At 39.2% G+C, this 16,890-nt stretch overlaps 1 protein-coding gene across 2 annotated transcripts; it reads right to left on the bottom strand.

Annotated features, from left to right (window-relative positions):
- Positions 1 to 754: 754 nt before the first annotated feature.
- On the bottom strand, positions 755 to 16,606 carry LOC111563038 (pannexin-1-like). Of its 2 annotated transcripts, none has more exons than XM_023261923.3 (8): positions 15,644 to 16,606; positions 11,572 to 11,760; positions 11,224 to 11,339; positions 5,903 to 6,078; positions 5,544 to 5,816; positions 5,156 to 5,378; positions 4,359 to 4,554; positions 755 to 1,663 (listed from the first exon to the last, which is right to left on the bottom strand). In XM_023261923.3, exons 2-8 carry the CDS (start codon positions 11,750 to 11,752, stop codon positions 1,587 to 1,589), a joined length of 1,242 nt encoding a protein of 413 aa, XP_023117691.1. In that variant the 5' UTR covers positions 11,753 to 11,760; positions 15,644 to 16,606; the 3' UTR covers positions 755 to 1,586. The 2 variants fall into 2 exon arrangements, with proteins under 2 accessions (XP_023117691.1, XP_023117690.1); XM_023261922.3 differs by having other exon boundaries at positions 11,572 to 11,809; positions 15,644 to 16,601.
- Between the last annotated feature and the right edge of the window lie 284 nt (positions 16,607 to 16,890).

Below are 16,890 nucleotides of genomic sequence, written 5' to 3'. Positions count from 1 at the left end.
TCTTCTGCTTCTTCAATCCAACGGTCAGAACTCCACCGCAGCTGCGCCTCCTGCTGGCGGTATATTGATGCTACAGGCAGTTTAGTTTAATGAATTTAATTTATAAATGTCTGATTAGAAGAAAAGAAGAAATTAAAGAGGCGAGAGTTTTTTGCAAGTTAAGAAAATTAATAGGATGATTAAAAACCATTTAAATTGTGTGGATTAAACCCACAGAATCACATAGAACTCCATTTTACCTGCAGAACACCTGACTGGTCCCCAGGTAGAACCACAGATCAACGGTAAATCACAGGTTCACCTGGACAGGTAACGGTAAATCACAGGTTCACCTGGACAGGTAACGGTAAATCACAGGTTCACCTGGACAGGTAACGGTAAATCACAGGTTCACCTGGACAGGTAACGGTAAATCACAGGTTCACCTGGACAGGTAACGGTCCATCACAGGGCTACACACAGAGAGACAAACTTTCACAAAAGTAATTTATAATCACCAGTTAACCTCAGCATGTTGTTGGACTGAGGGGGGAACCTGGAGAACCCAGCAGGGAGAACATGGAGACTCCATGCAGAAAGATCCCAGAAGGCCGGGACAGGAACCGGGGATCTTCTAGCTGCGAGTCGACAGTGCTAACCCCTGATCCACCGTGCAGCCCATTAATTTCCATAGTAACACTGAAGAAACCAAACTGACCAATCAGAATGCAGGTTTGCAGTTAAAGAACGGTTCCAGTCAATAATCAGTCAGAAGAACTCCAAGTACATTTATTTAAAGCTACAACAGAAATAATGAACAAACAAATCCAGCAACACAACAAAGTTCATCTCAAACACTCAGAGAAAAACACTGACATTTGTAAAAACACGAATATAAAGAGAAGATGTGAAAAGTTTCATCCCTGAGATTTAAAATAAACCTTTTAGATGGTCTGGTTCCACTCTGTAACGTTTAATAAACACAGATGAACAGATCTGAACAGGGTTCTAAAGGTCCAGAAGATGAGAAACATCCAGCTCCATGTTGTAGCTTCTCTTCCTGAAATCCAATAATCTCATTAAACTCCACAGAATCAGTGCAAATGGACACAGACCAACAGAACGTGGATTTAAAGGAACTCTGGTTCCAAAATAAAGATCCCAAAGGTTCAGGCAGCACCAAACTTAATATTCTACGCTAATAATCAGGCCTCAATCCACAAAAAGACACAAAAACAAACGGGTCATTTTATGTAAAAATCAACCAGATGTGGAGAAAAGTTCCTCAGAAGCAGCAGACTGAGGAGAACTGATGGAGGTTTGATGAAAACTCCTCGTCTGTTCTACGGTTCTATTCATCAGAATGTTTAGTTTGACTACAGTCAGAAGAAACCGATAAACGATCAATAACTCTGATTGATCAACATCTCTGTAAACAAATACTCGCTTTTAAAACTGCAGCGTTTTAACGTCTTAAAAAGGATCGGAAACTTTCAGTCGACTCGTCGGCATTCAGGAAAATGTTCCTCAGGAAGACCTCAGCCAATCACATCACTCCAAGACCTCGGCCAATCACATTGCTCAAAGACCTCAGCCAATCACATCGCTCACTGCCGGGTGGCTCCCCCCTCACTGGCTCCGCCTCCAGTGACATCACTACTTCCTGTCAGCAGTGGAGTGAACTCTGGAAATAAAAAACTCTGTTATTATCATTAGCATCAGTGGCTAACAGTAGCTTAGCATAGTTTAGCTTAGCATGAAAACAGCTAGCATGGCTGTTTGTCAGTAAATCCACAGATAATTCACAGATTTTTCTGCTAAATTCCAGATAATATTTAATAAAAACCCCAGAAACTAGACGTTAATGTAATGTTTTCTGTAAATAAACTGATCTGTGACATTCTGGAGTTAAACCAGCTGATTGGTTTATGTAGCTAGGAAAAATAGTCTCGTAATTTATAAAAAAAAAGCTCTTGGTAATGCCAGGACAACATATTATTCATCTTTAATAGAGGAAAACAAGAAAAACACCAGGTTTCTCTTCAGCACTGTAGTCAGGCTGACAAAGAGTCAGAGCTCTGTTCAACCTTGTATCCTAACCTTTAGCTTTGAGCAGTAATGACTTCATGAGCTTCTTTACAAATAAAATTATTATGATTAGAGAAAAAATTAATCTGGCCCTTCCTACAAATGTCACAGATGTATCATCGAGTACAGATGCTTTAGAATTGGCTGTAAGACCAGATGGATATTTAGAATTTTTCACTCCCATACATCTCTCTGAACTAATTTCAATAGTTTCTACATCCAAACCATCGACATGTCTTTTAGATCCTATCCCAACTAGACTGTTCAAGGAGGCTTTACCTTTAATTAATTCCTCAATGTTAGATCTGATTAATCTCTCTCTAGTAACAGGTTATGTACCACAGGCTTTTAAGGTTGCTGGAATCAAACCTTTACTTAAAAAGCCCACTCTAGATCCACATGTTTTAGCCAACTATAGACCAATTTCTAACCTCCCATTTCTCTCTAAAATTCGGGACAGAACAGTTGCAAATCAATTATGTGAACATTTACAAAGGAATAGCTTGTTTAAAGAGTTTCAGTCAGGCTTCAGAGTGCATCATAGCACAGAAACAGCTCTGGTGAAAGTTACTAATGACCTTCTCATAGCGTCAGATAACAGACTGGTCTCTATACTTATTTTGTTGGACCTTAGTGTGGCATTCGATACAGTCGACCACAAACTTTTGTTACAGCGACTAGAACATTCTATTGGCATTAAAGGGACAGCACTGGATTGGTTTAAATCCTACTTATCAGACAGGTTCCAGTTTGTGCATGTCAACAATGACTCTTCTGAGCATACTAGGGTTAATCATGGAGTTCCTCAGGGTTCTGTCTTAGGACCGATACTGTTCACATTATACATGCTTCCTTCAGGCAATATTATTAGGAAGCACTGTATTAATTTCCATTGTTACGCTGACGACACTCAATTGTATTTATCTATGAAGCCAAATGAAACTAATCAGCTAGCCAGACTGCAAGATTGTCTTAAGGACATAAAGACCTGGATGACCTATAATTTCTTACTACTAAATTCAGACAAGACTGAAGTCATTGTATTTGGCCTCAAACATCTCAGAAACTTGCTTTCAAAGCATATAGTTACTCTGGATGGCATTACATTGGCCTCCAGTATTACTGTGAGGAACCTTGGCGTTATCTTTGACCAGGACATGTCCTTTAACTCATACATAAAACAAATCTGTAGGACTTCCTTTTTCCACCTGAGAAATATTGTAAAAATCAGGAACATCCTGTCTCAGAGTGATGCAGAAAAACTAGTCCATGCATTTGTTACTTCTAGGCTTGACTATTGTAATTCCTTATTATCAGGTTGTCCCAATAGCTCTCTGAAACATCTACAGCTGATCCAAAACGCTGCAGCCAGAGTACTGACGGGAGTTAGCAAGAGAGATCATATTTCTCTTCATTGGCTTCCTGTTAAATCTAGAATAGAATTCAAAATCCTTCTTCTGACATATAAAGCTTTTAACAACCAATCTCCATCATATCTAAAGACCTGATAGTACCATATTATCCTAGCAGAACTCTTCGCTCTCAGACTGCAGGCTTACTTGTTGTTCCTAGAATCTCTAAAAGTAGAATGTGAGGCAGAGCCTTCAGTTATCAGCTCCTCTCCTGTGGAACCAGCTCCCAGTTTGGGTTCTGGAGGCGGACACCCTCTCTAATTTTAAGACCAGGCTTAAAACCTTCCTTTTTGACAAATCTTATAGTTAGGACTGACTGGGGGATCCTGAGGGGGTCAGCTGGAGTCTTCCTCTTGGACGTCCCTTAGTTCTGCCCCTAGTTCTGCTGCTATAGGCCTAGGCTGCTGGAGGACCTCTCTGGATGCACTGAGCCCTTCTCTATCTAGCATTATATTTAATATATATATACCATTATTGCATTACACTCACTCTGTTTCTCCCTGTGTCCTTTCTCCAAGTATCCCTGATCCCAGAGCTGGATGCTTCAGATCTGTGGTGGTTCTCCCACCAAATGGCCTAATCTCCATCTGTGGGATGCTGCTGCTGACCTTCCTCCAGCCCACTGCTTCCAGCTGCCCATTTCCATCAGTCTACTCTGCATCACCCTCACTATACTTGATATGTTCATCTGCTTACTGTTTGAATTTTACCACCAGCTATATATGTAGTATATTTAATGCCAGAGCCGTATATCATAGCAGTAAACTATAATCAGTTTCCATGTTAGTTGTACTTTGCATGTATCATCTGTCTTATCATGCATGTATCAAATTGTGTGTTTTATGGTCCTTTCATCTCGGTTCTAGAAACTAATCTAACCTTTCATCTCGGTTCCTGTCCTGCTGTCCGTCCCTCGGCTGCTGTTTCCTGCATGGGCAGCTGGATCTGGTTTCCCTCCAGATGTTTTCTTCCCATCTACTCCGTCCAGCTTCACCGTGTAGAGAGTCTGCAGGAGACCCATGGAGTCAAAGTTCTCCTCAGAACATCCACCTTTCCTCCTCAGCAGCTCCAGAACCTGCAGCAGAACCAACGACAACATCAGGAATACACAAATATACAACAGAGTACTGCACAGAATACTGCACAGTACACACAGTACACATACATCACAGTACAGCTACATAAATATAAATAAATATACATACAATCAGGATAAATATACACAACTTTTAATGACTTTTACTGAAACTCGAGACTAAAACTAAAAAAAAGTTTTTATAAAAAACAAAAACAAAATACCTCAAAAACACACTAAATAACTAGTCTATAGTACTACTAACAGGTTAGGCTGTAGTATTACTAACAGGTTAGTCTGTAGTACACTAACAGGGTAGTCTGTAGTACTAGTAACAGGTCAGTGTGTAGTACTACTAACAGGTCAGTCTGTAGTATTACTAACAGGTTAGTCAGTACTATTACTAACAGGTTAGTCTGTAGTACTACTGACAGGGTAGTCTGTAGTACCACTGACAGGTAGTCTGTAGTACTCCTGACAGGGTAGTCTGTAGTACTACTGCAGGTAGAACTGGGAGCTCTGAGGACCATCTACAACATCTGTGGAGAACCTGAGGATTGTTCTGGTTTGTTCTTTGGTGTTGTCATGGTAACAGACTCACCTTGATGTATTTGTAGGACTTGAGCTCGCTGATGTTCTCCTCCAGGAACAGCAGGTACAGAGAGAGGTCGTCCCATTGGCTGCCAGGCATCGGCAGCACGCTGACGGTGGGCAGTGATTGGTAGGTTTCCAGGAAGCGAGCGTAACCGTGGCAGAGGAGAGGACGGAGGGCGGCGAAGATCACGACCGGAACCAACGAGATGAACACAACCAGGTTCACCAGGCTGCACCACAACAGTTAACACAACAGACACGCAAAGATTACACAAAGATTATGCCCATATAAGGTCAGTGAATGATGCCCATATAAGGTCAGTGAATGACGTCCATATAAGGTCACTGAACCATGCCCATATAAGGTCAGTGAATGAGGACACCTGAGCAGCTACCTGAGCAGAGAGAACACTCCCACGGCGATCAGCTTGCACTGCACCTGTTCAGGTACTCCGGGGTCGGCCGTCAGAAGTCCGACTCTCAGTGAGCACTGGAACGCATCATTGGAAGCCAGGCGCAGGTAGAAACTCAGGTAGGTGCAGGTGAGGACCAGAGTGACCAGAGTCAGACCGCGACACAGCAGGTAGAAGAGCAGCAGAGAACGGGAGCAGCGCTTCGTCGTCAGGAACTTCTCCACCAGGGGGTAGTTGAAGCCCTCCGTAGGGTCACTGAGGAGGGGAGAGGTGTCATTGGATCTGGTTCTGTTGGTTCTGTTTGTGGACTTACAGAACCTGCAGTGATCTCAGGTGTTCACCTGTCGGGGCTCAGGGCCAGGCGTTTAGCCAGCGTCACGGCTCGGTTGTAGCTTCGGTCTAACTCCTCCATGATGAAGCCCAGATCAGACTGAAGAAGAGGAGCAGCAGAGAACCTCCAGAACAGAGCTGGAGCGTACATGAGAACCGACACCAGCAGCAGCATGTAGGGGAAGAACTGGATAACAGATCAATAATCAATAACTGATCATCATCATGCAGGGGAAGAACTGGATAACAGATCAATAATCAATAACCGATCATCACCATGTAGGGGAAGAACTGGATAACAGATCAATAATCAATAACTGATCATCATCATGTCGGGGAAGAACTGGATAACAGATCAATAATCAATAACTGATCATCAGCATGTAGGGGAAGAACTGGATAACAGATCAATAATCAATAATTGATCATCAGCATGTAGGGGAAGAATTGGATAACAGATCAATAATCAATAACTGATCATCAGCATGTAGGGGAAGAATTGGATAACAGATCAATAATCAATAACTGATCATCAGCATGTAGGGGAAGAACTGGATAACAGATCAATAATAATTGATCATCAGCATGTAGGGGAATTGGATAACAGATCAATAATCAATAATTGATCATCAGCATGTAGGGGAAGAATTGGATAACATCAATAATCAATAACTGATCATCAGCATGTGGGCATTAACTGGATAACAGATTAATAATCAGTAACTGATCTCACAGCAGTTGTTGATTAGCTCCAATAAACACATGGAGATAAATATCTCAGATCATCAGAAATGAAACTGAAATGAAAGCTTAGTTTGATCAATAAACGATTTATTGATCAATAAATCGTTTATTGATCAATAAATCATTTATTGATCAGAGTCTGCTCCAGGTCATAAACCAATCAGTTTTCCTGAGGATCAATAAAGTCCTCCTGTCTGATACTACACCAGTTTATTATGAATGAACAACTCAAACTGAAAATGAAACTGAACGGTGTCCACGAGCGTGCACGTCCTTATCTCCAGACACGACCTTTAAACACTGAAGGATCAATAAATATCAGAGGAAGGATCATAAAAAGATCAATAAATATTACAGGAAGGATCAACAAATATTAGAGAAAGGATCAATAAAAAGATCAATATAAAGATCAATAAATATTAGAGGAAGGATCAATAAATATTACAGGAAGGATCAATAAAAAGATCAATAAATATTACATGAAGGATTAATAAATAGGGCTGCACAGTGGCGTAGTGGTTAGCACTTTCGCCTTGCAGCGAGAAGATCCCTGGTTCGCGTCCCGGCTTTCCCGGGATCTTTCTGCATGGAGTTTGCATGTTCTCCCTGTGCATGCGTGGGTTCTCTCCGGGTACTCCGGCTTCCTCCCACAGTCCAAAAATATGCTGAGGTTAATTGATTACTCTAAATTGCCCGTAGGTGTGAATGTGAGAGTGATTGTTTGTCTATATATGTAGCCCTGCGACAGACTGGCGACCTGTCCAGGGTGTCCCCTGCCTTCGCCCGAGTCAGCTGGGATAGGCTCCAGCACCCCCCGCGACCCTAGTGAGGAATAAGCGGTGTATAGATAATGGATGAATGGATGGATTAATAAATATTACAGGAAGGATCAATAAAAAAGATCAATAAATATTACAGGAAGGATCAATAAAAAGATCAATAAATATGACAGGAAGGATCAATAAAAAGATCAATAAAAAGATCAATAAATATTACAGGAAGGATCAATTAAAAGATCAATAAATATTACAGGAAAGATCAATAAAAATCAATAAATATGACAGGAATGATCAATAAAAAGATCAACAAATATTAAAGGAACGCTCAATAAAAAGATCAACAAATATTAAAGGAAGGATCAATTAAAAGATCAATAAATATGACAGGAAGGCTCAATAAAAAGATCAATAAATATGACAGGAAGGATCAATAAAAAGATCAATAAAGCTGCAGCAGGAACCGTTAAAAATGATTTCCTCCTCTAAGACTCATTACTGTAATAAACAGGATCATTCATTCATTCAATCATCAATTTATTCATCCATTCATCCATCCATTCAGTCATCAATTTATTCATCCATCCATTCATCAATTTATTCATCCATTCATTCATCCATTCATTCACGTATCCATTTCTACCATTATTCATTCATCCATCCATCATCCATAAATTTATTCATCCATCAATTTATTCATCCATCCATCCATCCATTCATTCATTAATTTAGTCACCCATTCATTCATCAATTCATTCATCCATTTATTCATCCATCTATTCATCCATTTATTCATCCGTTCATTCATCCGTTCATTCATCAGTTTATTCATCCATTCATTCATCCATTCATTCACGTGTCCATTTCTACAATTATTCATTCATCCATCCATCATCCATAAATTTATTCATCCATCAATTTATTCATCCATCCATCCATTCATTCATTTATTCACCCATTCATTCATCAATTCATTCATCCATTTATTCATCCATTTATTCATCCATTCATTCATTCATCCATCCATCAATTTATTCATCCATTCATTCTAACAGACTGGTAAAGATGAACTAGTGACTGGATTAACTAATGAACTGATGAACTAATTAACTAACGAACAGATGAACTAATTAACTAATGAACTAATTAACTGATGAACTAATTAACTGATGAACTAATGCACTAATTAACTGATGAACCGATGAACTAATGAACTAATTAACTGATGAACTAATGAATGAATGAACTGATGAACTAATGAACTAATGAATTGATGAACTAATGAACTGATGAACTAATGAGCCAATTAACTGATGAACTGTGAACTAATGAACTAATGAACTAATGAACTAATGAACTAATTAACTGATGAATTAATGAACTAATGAACTAATTAACTGATGAACTAATGAACTGATGAACTAATTAACTAACGAACGGATGAACTAATTAACTAATGAACTAATTAACTGATGAACTAATTAACTGATGAACTAATGCACTAATTAACTGATGAACCGATGAACTAATTAACTGATGAACTAATGAACGAATGAACTGATGAACTAATGAACTGATGAACTAATGAATTGATGAACTAATGAACTAATGAACTGATGAACTAATGAGCCAATTAACTGATGAACTGTGAACTAATGAACTAATTAACTGATGAACTAATGAACTAATTAACTGATGAACTGGTGAACTAATTAACTAATGAACTAATGAACTAATGAACTGATTAACTGATGAATTAATGAACTAATTCACTAATGAACTGGTGAACTAATGAACTGATGAACTAATGAACTAATCAACTGATGAACGAATGAACTAATTAACTAATGAACTAATTACCTAATGAACTAATAAACTGATGAACTAATGAACAAATGAACCAATTAACTAATGAACTCATGAACTGGTGAACTAATTAACCAATTAACTTATGAACTGATGAACTAATTAACTGATGAATTAATGAACTATTAACGAATTAACTGGTTAACTAATGAACTGGTTAACTAATGAACTGATGAACTAATGAACTAATTAACTAATGAACTAATGAATGAATGAATTGATGAACTAATTAACTGAAGGTTTGACCTCAGAAACAGATTTAATATTTTTAAACTGCAGCTTTGTTCATGAACAGAAACAAACATCCTGAAGAATCTGGTTTAGATCAGATCTACCTGAGAACACCTGTCCACAGGTGAGTCAGTCTGCAGGGAGGAACAGGACAGGTAGGAACAGGTATCTGAGCAGACTAGTTCCAGTAATTAACCTCTCCTTCCTTTGTAGTAGTAGTGTGTAGTAGTGTGTAGTAGTAGTAGTGTGTAGTAGTAGTGTGTATTAGTGTGTAGTGGTAGTGTGTAGTAGTGTGTAGTAGTAGTGTATAGTAGAAGTGTGTAATAGTAGTGTGTAGCAGAAGTGTATAGTAGTGTGTAGTAGTAGTGTGTAGTGGTGTGTAGTAGTGTGTAGTAGCAGTGTGTAATAGTAGTGTGTATTAGAAGTGTATAGTAGTGTGTAGTAGCAGTGTGTAATAGTAGTGTGTAGTAGTAGTAGGGTGTAGTAGTCATGTGTAGTAGTAGTGTGTAGTAAAGTGTAGTAGTAGTGTGTACTAGTAGTGTGTAGTAAAGTGTAGTAGTAGTGTGTAGTAGTGTGTAGTAGTAGTGTGTAGTAGCAGTGTGTAATAGTAATGTATAGTAGTGTGTAGTAGTAGTGGTGTAGTAGTGTGTAGTAGTGTGTATTAGTGTGGTGTAGTAGTGTGTAGTATTAGTGTGTAGTAGTAGTGTGTAGTACTAGTGTGCAGCAGTGTGTAGTAGTGTGTAGGTGCAGTGTGTAGTAGTAGTGTGTAGTAGTGGTGTGTAGTAGTGTGTAGTAGTGTGTAGTAGTAGTGTGGAGTAGCAATGTGTAATAGTAGTGTATAGTAGTGTATAGTAGTGTGTAGTAGTCGTGTGTAGTAGTGTGTAGTAAAGTGTAGTAGTAATGTGTAGTAGTTGTATGCAGTAGTGTGTAGTAGTGTGTAGTAGTAGTGTCTAGTAGTAGTGTGTAGTAGTGTGTAGTGTGTAGTAGTAGTGTGTAGTAGTCGTGTATAGTAGTGTGTAGTAGTGTGTAGTAGTAGTGTGTAGTAGTAGTGTCTAGTAGTAGTGTCTATTAGTAGTGTCTAGTAGTAGTGTCTAGTAGTGTGTAGTAGTAGTGTGTAGTAGTAGTGTGTAGTAGTGTGTAGTGTGTAGTAGTAGTGTGTAGTAGTCGTGTATAGTAGTGTGTAGTAGTGTGTAGTAGTAGTGTGTAGTAGTAGTGTCTAGTAGTAGTGTCTATTAGTAGTGTCTAGTAGTAGTGTCTAGTAGTGTGTAGTAGTAGTGTGTAGTAGTAGTGTGTAGTAGTAGTGTGTATAGTAGTGTCTAGCAGTTTGTAGTAGTCGTGTGTAGTAGTAGTGTCTAGTAGTGTGTAGTAGTAGAATATAGTAGTAGTGTGTAGTAGTGTGTAGTAGTAGTGTATAGTAGCGTGTAGTAGTGTGTAGTAGTAGTGTGTAGTAGTGTGTAGTAGTGTCTAGTAGTTGGTAGTAGTAGTGTGTAGTAGTGTGTAGTAGTAGTATGTAGTAGTTTGTAGTAGTGTGTAGTAGTAGTGTATAGTAGTGTGTAGTAGTAATGTATAGTAGTGTGTAGTAGTAGTGTATAGTAGTAGTGTCTTGTAGTGTGTAGTAATAGTGTACAGTAGTGTGTCGTAGTGTGTAGTAGTGTGTAGTATTAGTGTGTAGTAGTGTGTAGTATTAGTGTGTAGTGTGTAGTAGTAGTGTGTACCTTGTGCAGCCACAGAGGCAGCTCGTTGGTGTGGACATCAGCCCAGCAGAATGAATCCACGTAGGCCGCCTGTCTCCAAGAGAAGTTAGTTGGAGCAAAGCAGCTGATCTGAGTTCCTGGAACAGAACGTCAACAGAACCCATTTAGACGGAAAACAGAATCCATTCGACGGAACACAGAACCCATTAGACGGAACATAGAACCCATTTAGGCGGAACACAGAACCCATTAGACAGATCATAGAACCCATTAGACCATCTCGGGAGCTAGGGTTAGCTTCTTCTGGTTTAACGTCATGATGCTGCCTCCACCGTGCTTCACATCATGACGCTGCCACCACACACTCACCCACTGAGACCTCCTGGGCGAAGGCCAGGGAGATGAGCAGCAGCGGCAGCCCGACGGCCACGCAGGTCACCATCTTGTCGACAGCGAGCTCGGTCCGGACGCTGCGGTACCGGACCTGGTTGGGCTCCTTCAGCAGGAAGTCGCTGAACACATACTCGGTTGCCACGTGGGCGATGGCCATGATCTCACCTGTAGACACACCTGCTGCAAGTAAGGACCTCCTCTGAAGAACCTGAAACTGTTCAATAGATGAGATGAATGAATGGAGCTGCTGAACGTCTGAGTCTGGATCTAAACCAGAGTTCTAATTCAACAATAAATAAATGAAGGAAACACTGATTTAAGTCTGGTCTCATTTCCAATCCGACTAGACCCTCCAGACATGTTTAGATCTTCAGAACTAGAACCTCCAGACATGCTTAGATCTTTAGAACTAGAACCTCCAGACATGTTTAGATCTATAGAACTAGAACCTCCAGACATGTTTAGATCTTTAGAACTAGAACATCCAGACATGTTTAGATCTATAGAACTAGAACCTCCAGACATGTTTAGATCTTTAGAACTAGAACATCCAGACATGTTTAAATCTTTAGAACTGGAACCTCCAGACATGTTTAGATCTTTAGAACTAGAACCTCCAGACATAATAAATCTACAATATGAAAAAAATACCTAAAAATTATTAAGTACGTTTTTTGATAAAACTGCAGTTCCCATATTGTCAGCTAGGGGCGCTCTGTTTTATTCAGAGTAGACAACATGACACAACACTGTGACTCAGAACTTTTTTTTTTTTTGACTCAGAACTTACAGCAGATGGCAGCAATACGGAATCCGGGTCTGTAAGCAGCATTTTGTCTATTGGAATTTTACCTGCTTTTCTGCTGGGCCTGACACAGTCATCAGCAAGATGTCTTTGTCAAAAAGGAGAAAAGTGGACATCGAGTGTAGGATTTTCCAAGAAAAATGGACCAACTCCTATTTGTTCACTGAGGTGAATGAGAAACCTGTGTGCCTGGTGTGTATGCAGCAAGTTTCGGTGCTCAAGGAATTTAATCTTCGGCGCCACTATGAGACTCGGCATGGCGAAAATTACAACTTGCAAGGAGAACTGAGAAGGCAGAAGATAAATGAATTGTTGGCAGGTTTGAGAAAACAGCAGTCTGTTTTCACCCGGAGCCGTGAGGTCAGTGATGCTGCAGTGAAAGCCAGCTACCTAATTGCTAGCAAAATAGCATTAGCATCAAAGCTGTACTCTGACGGGGAGCTTTTGCCAACATTAGCCTGACGAGGAATACCGTGGCAGACAGGACTTCAGAACTATCGACGGATTTGGACAACCAATTAAAACGCAAAATGGAGTCATTTGTGACATTTTCTGTTGCAATTGATGAGAGCACCGATATTACGGATGTCGCTCAACTGGCCATATTTATTCGTGGAGTTGATGAGACTTTGACTGTCACAGAGGAGTTTCTTGAGTTGGTGCCTGTTAGACACCACAACAGCCGAGGACATTTTCCGCGCTCTCGTTGGTGAGCTGGACAGGGTTGGAGTGGACTGGTCCCGTGCTGTCAGTCTGGCTACAGATGGTGCGCCATCAATGATCGGGAAAAAGGCGGGTGTTGTGGCAAAGTTTAAAGACAAAGTACAAGCCGCAAATGGAGGGAGTTGTTTTTGGACATTCCACTGTATTTTGCATCAGGAGGCCTTGTGCTGTAAGTCGTTAAAAATGGATCATGTCATGGAGGTGGTTGTCCGAACTGTTAATTTCATCCGAGCCAGACGTGTGAATCATCGTCAGTTTGACTGCTTTCTCAGTGACAGTAACATTACCCATGGCCTGCCATACCACACTGAAGTAAGATGGCTAAGCCGAGGTGCTGTGCTAAAGCGCTTCTTCCATCTTCGTGAGGAAATCGGACAGTTCATGGAGAAAAAAGGTAAACCTGTTGTGGAATTACAAAGCCCACAATGGCTGCAGGACCTTGCATTTATGGTTATTATTACAGAGCACTTGAATAATCTGAATTGTCACCCAGTATTATGACAGCATACGAGCATTCAAGTAGAAGCTCACATTGTGGGAGATGCAGCTTGCCAGTGGTGACACTGATCATTTCCTCTGTCTAAGAGATGTATGTGCAGCCAGCATCAATGCTGACATGAGACAGTACAAAGACAAGATTACGGGATTGCTGTGGGAGTTTGAGAAACGATTTCAGGTCTTTAGTGAACTCGAGACAGAATTCACAGTTTTTCGCTCACCATTCACAGTAAAAGCTTCTGAAGTGCCCTCCGACATGCAACTTGAAATAATTGATTTGCAGTGTGATGTAGAATTGAAGGACAAATTTGCCTCTTTGGGCTTGGAAACATTTTATCAGCATCTCCTTCCAGGCTACCCTAAATTAACAGCACTGGCTGCAAAAGTGTTGTGCATGTTTGGGACAACCTATCTTTGCGAGCAAGTTTTCTCAGTAATGAACATTAATAAAACAAAGCTCACACATAAGCACTTAACTGACATTCTGAAATTGGCTGCTACTCAGGACATGATGCCTGATATTGATGCACTTGTGCAGGCTAAAATATGTCAAGTTTCAGGAGCAAATACAAAGCAGGAGTAAATCCTGTAAAATGCTGCTTTAAACATTGTTTGCACGATGAAAAAAAATGTTACTAAATGAAAACTTGCTCTAGTAAATACTGTGAAATTCAGTGTTAGTCAACAGATTCACTACAAAAGTGTTTGGTTTCCTGGAATATTATTTCTAACGCATGCCATCCATATTGTGTATATAGTTTTTTAATGTATACATTTTATACATAAACAAAGCAGGTGACAACTATACTTTCTTAATTGTCTGTATAAAATAGCTGCTACTTAAGATTTAAAGGTGTGCAGAGTTAATTTAGGTGTTCAGAATTACTTTCCAGATGTGGAAAATGGACTTCAAAAAATGTCTATATTTTGATGAGTTTGATTTTTTTTAAATTCCAGGACTATGTTTTTAAGTTCCACATACTTGTGACTAAATATGTTGTGCCATTGTACAATCACTGTGATCAGTTGTAATGCACAACGCACACAAATAAATGTTAAACTGAGGCATAGTGTTGTTGAAATTGCACTTACTTTAATCTCAGGTTGTTCATAATATATTTTTTAAAAGGACAGTTCATTACATGTACAGATTTTTATAATATACTTGTTCTTCTTTGCACTAAAACATCTTACTTAAAACTTAGACTTATTGTTAGTTCTCGGTAACTACGCTATAAGTTTACTGGTCCGGCCCCCTTGAGATCAAACTAGGCCGTATGCGGCCCTCGGACCAAAATGAGTTTGACACCCCTGAACTAAAACCTCCAGACATGTTTAGATCTTTAGAACTAGAACCTCCAGACATGTTTAGATCTTTAGAATTAGAACCTCCAGACATGTTTAGATCTTTAGAACTAGAACCTCCAGACATGTTTAGATCTTTAGAATTAGAACCTCCAGACATGTTTAGATCTTTAGAACTAGAACTTCCAGACATGTTTAGATCTTTAGAACTAGAACCTCCAGACATGTTTAAATCTTTAGAACTAGAACCTCCAGACATGTTTAGATCTTTAGAACTAGAACCTCCAGACATGTTTAGATCTTTAGAACTAGAACCTCCAGACATGTTTAAATCTTTAGAACTAGAACCTCCAGACATGTTTAGATGTATGTTCTACATTCTTCTTCAGCAGCTGCTCCTCAAACATCAGATTTAAAAATAAACTCAGACTGAAAACAACTCGTGACGACTTCAGCTGTTGTTAGTCCACAACAAGAAACACACAACATCTACACACACACAATAACACACCAGATCTACACAGACACACAATAACACACATCTGCACTAAAACTGTAATACTTTAAATCTTCTGTGTGTTTTACTACATGTATTGTGTGCATTGTGTGTATTGTGTGTATTTTATTGTGTATTTATCGTGTTTTATTACATGTATTGTGTGTATTTTACGTATTTATTGTGTATTTATTGTGTTGTATTCAAGGAACCGAACCGACCTGCCGGTAGATCCTCCGTTAAACCGTCATGTCTCCTGCTAGACGGCAGGAAGCGGCTGCAGGTGTGTCCAGGTGTTCTTCCAGGTGTTTCCGGGTTCTTCCAGGTGAGCCCAGGTAAATCAGTGGAGACTAAAAAAGTGACCAGATCAATAACAACAACCTGAAGCTCGTGAATCTTCTTCCTGAAAACTGTTCCCGCCTTCTGACGCCTTCACGGACACACCAGCGGCTCGGATCTTACAGCTTCAGTGCTGCCTTCATGTCCACTGGGAGAGGAGAACATTAAAACAACAGGTTCTAAATAAACTGATTTCATTCCGTTGGTTCTAAAAGTTAAACTAGAATTAAACCCTGAAGCGTTCAGTGATAAAAAGTGAAACTAAAGAGACACAAATGAAAACATTAAAGAGTCAAAATAAGACGGAGAACCCCTGAAGTGTTCTATTAGACTAAAGCAGAACCACAGCTTTAGTCTAATAGAACCCTAGAACCTGATAAATGTGTAAAAATCTGCATGTTTTTACGGTATAACCGGTCCAGAAAAGATATTTCCTGCAGTCCCTAAAGGCATCAGCGGCATTAATTAACCAGTTCATCACCGTAACACAAACTGGTTCCACTGGGAGCTGTGGGGACTGGTGGGGATGGGCTGCGGTGCATTGTGGGGATTCTGGTTCTCTAGTTCTGAACTCTACCAGCTGCATCACGGTAACGTCACACCGGAAGAGACTGATTTATTTCAAAATAAAACCTGTGAACAAAATAAACCTGAACATTTTACTGTTGAAAGCAGATTTCTGATCGCTGCTGTTCAGTCACTTATTCATATTTATTAATATTCATCTTTATTTATATTTAGACTTATTCATCTTAATTCATCATTATATTTATAATTATTTTTTAATCTTTATGTTTATTAATATTATTTGTTAATATTTGTATTTGCATTTATCTGTATTTATATTTAATATTTACATGTATTCATCTTTATATTTATTAACCTTTATATTTATCGATATTTATATTTGTTAATATTTACATTTATGTTTATTTTATTGCAGATATTAACTTTTAAACAGGCTAAAATTGTAAATAAGGTCCACGTCAGAAATCTATATTTTTAAAAATATAAATTTATTATTTTACTGCATTTGACCATAAAATTCTTATTTTTAAACTGCATTCTAATCAGCATAAACATCATTACTTAAAGTATATTTGCTGTTGTTTGAAAGATGATTGTGAAA

This window comes from Amphiprion ocellaris, chromosome 7 (assembly GCF_022539595.1).
Source record: "Amphiprion ocellaris isolate individual 3 ecotype Okinawa chromosome 7, ASM2253959v1, whole genome shotgun sequence".
NCBI classification, from domain to species: Eukaryota; Metazoa; Chordata; class Actinopteri; family Pomacentridae; genus Amphiprion; species Amphiprion ocellaris.
This window is presented reverse-complemented; position numbering and strand designations above follow the sequence as displayed.

Coding starts and splice junctions, on each gene's coding strand:
- LOC111563038 (XM_023261923.3), bottom strand. CDS start 11,752: ATGGCCATCGCCCACGTGGCAACCGAGTATGTGTTCAGCGACTTCCTG. Junction 6,079..11,223: donor TGCCTCTGTGGCTGCACAAG/GTACACACTACT, acceptor TCTGTTATCCAG/TTCTTCCCCTACATGCTGCT. Junction 5,817..5,902: donor CTGGCCCTGAGCCCCGACAG/GTGAACACCTGA, acceptor TCCCCTCCTCAG/TGACCCTACGGAGGGCTTCA.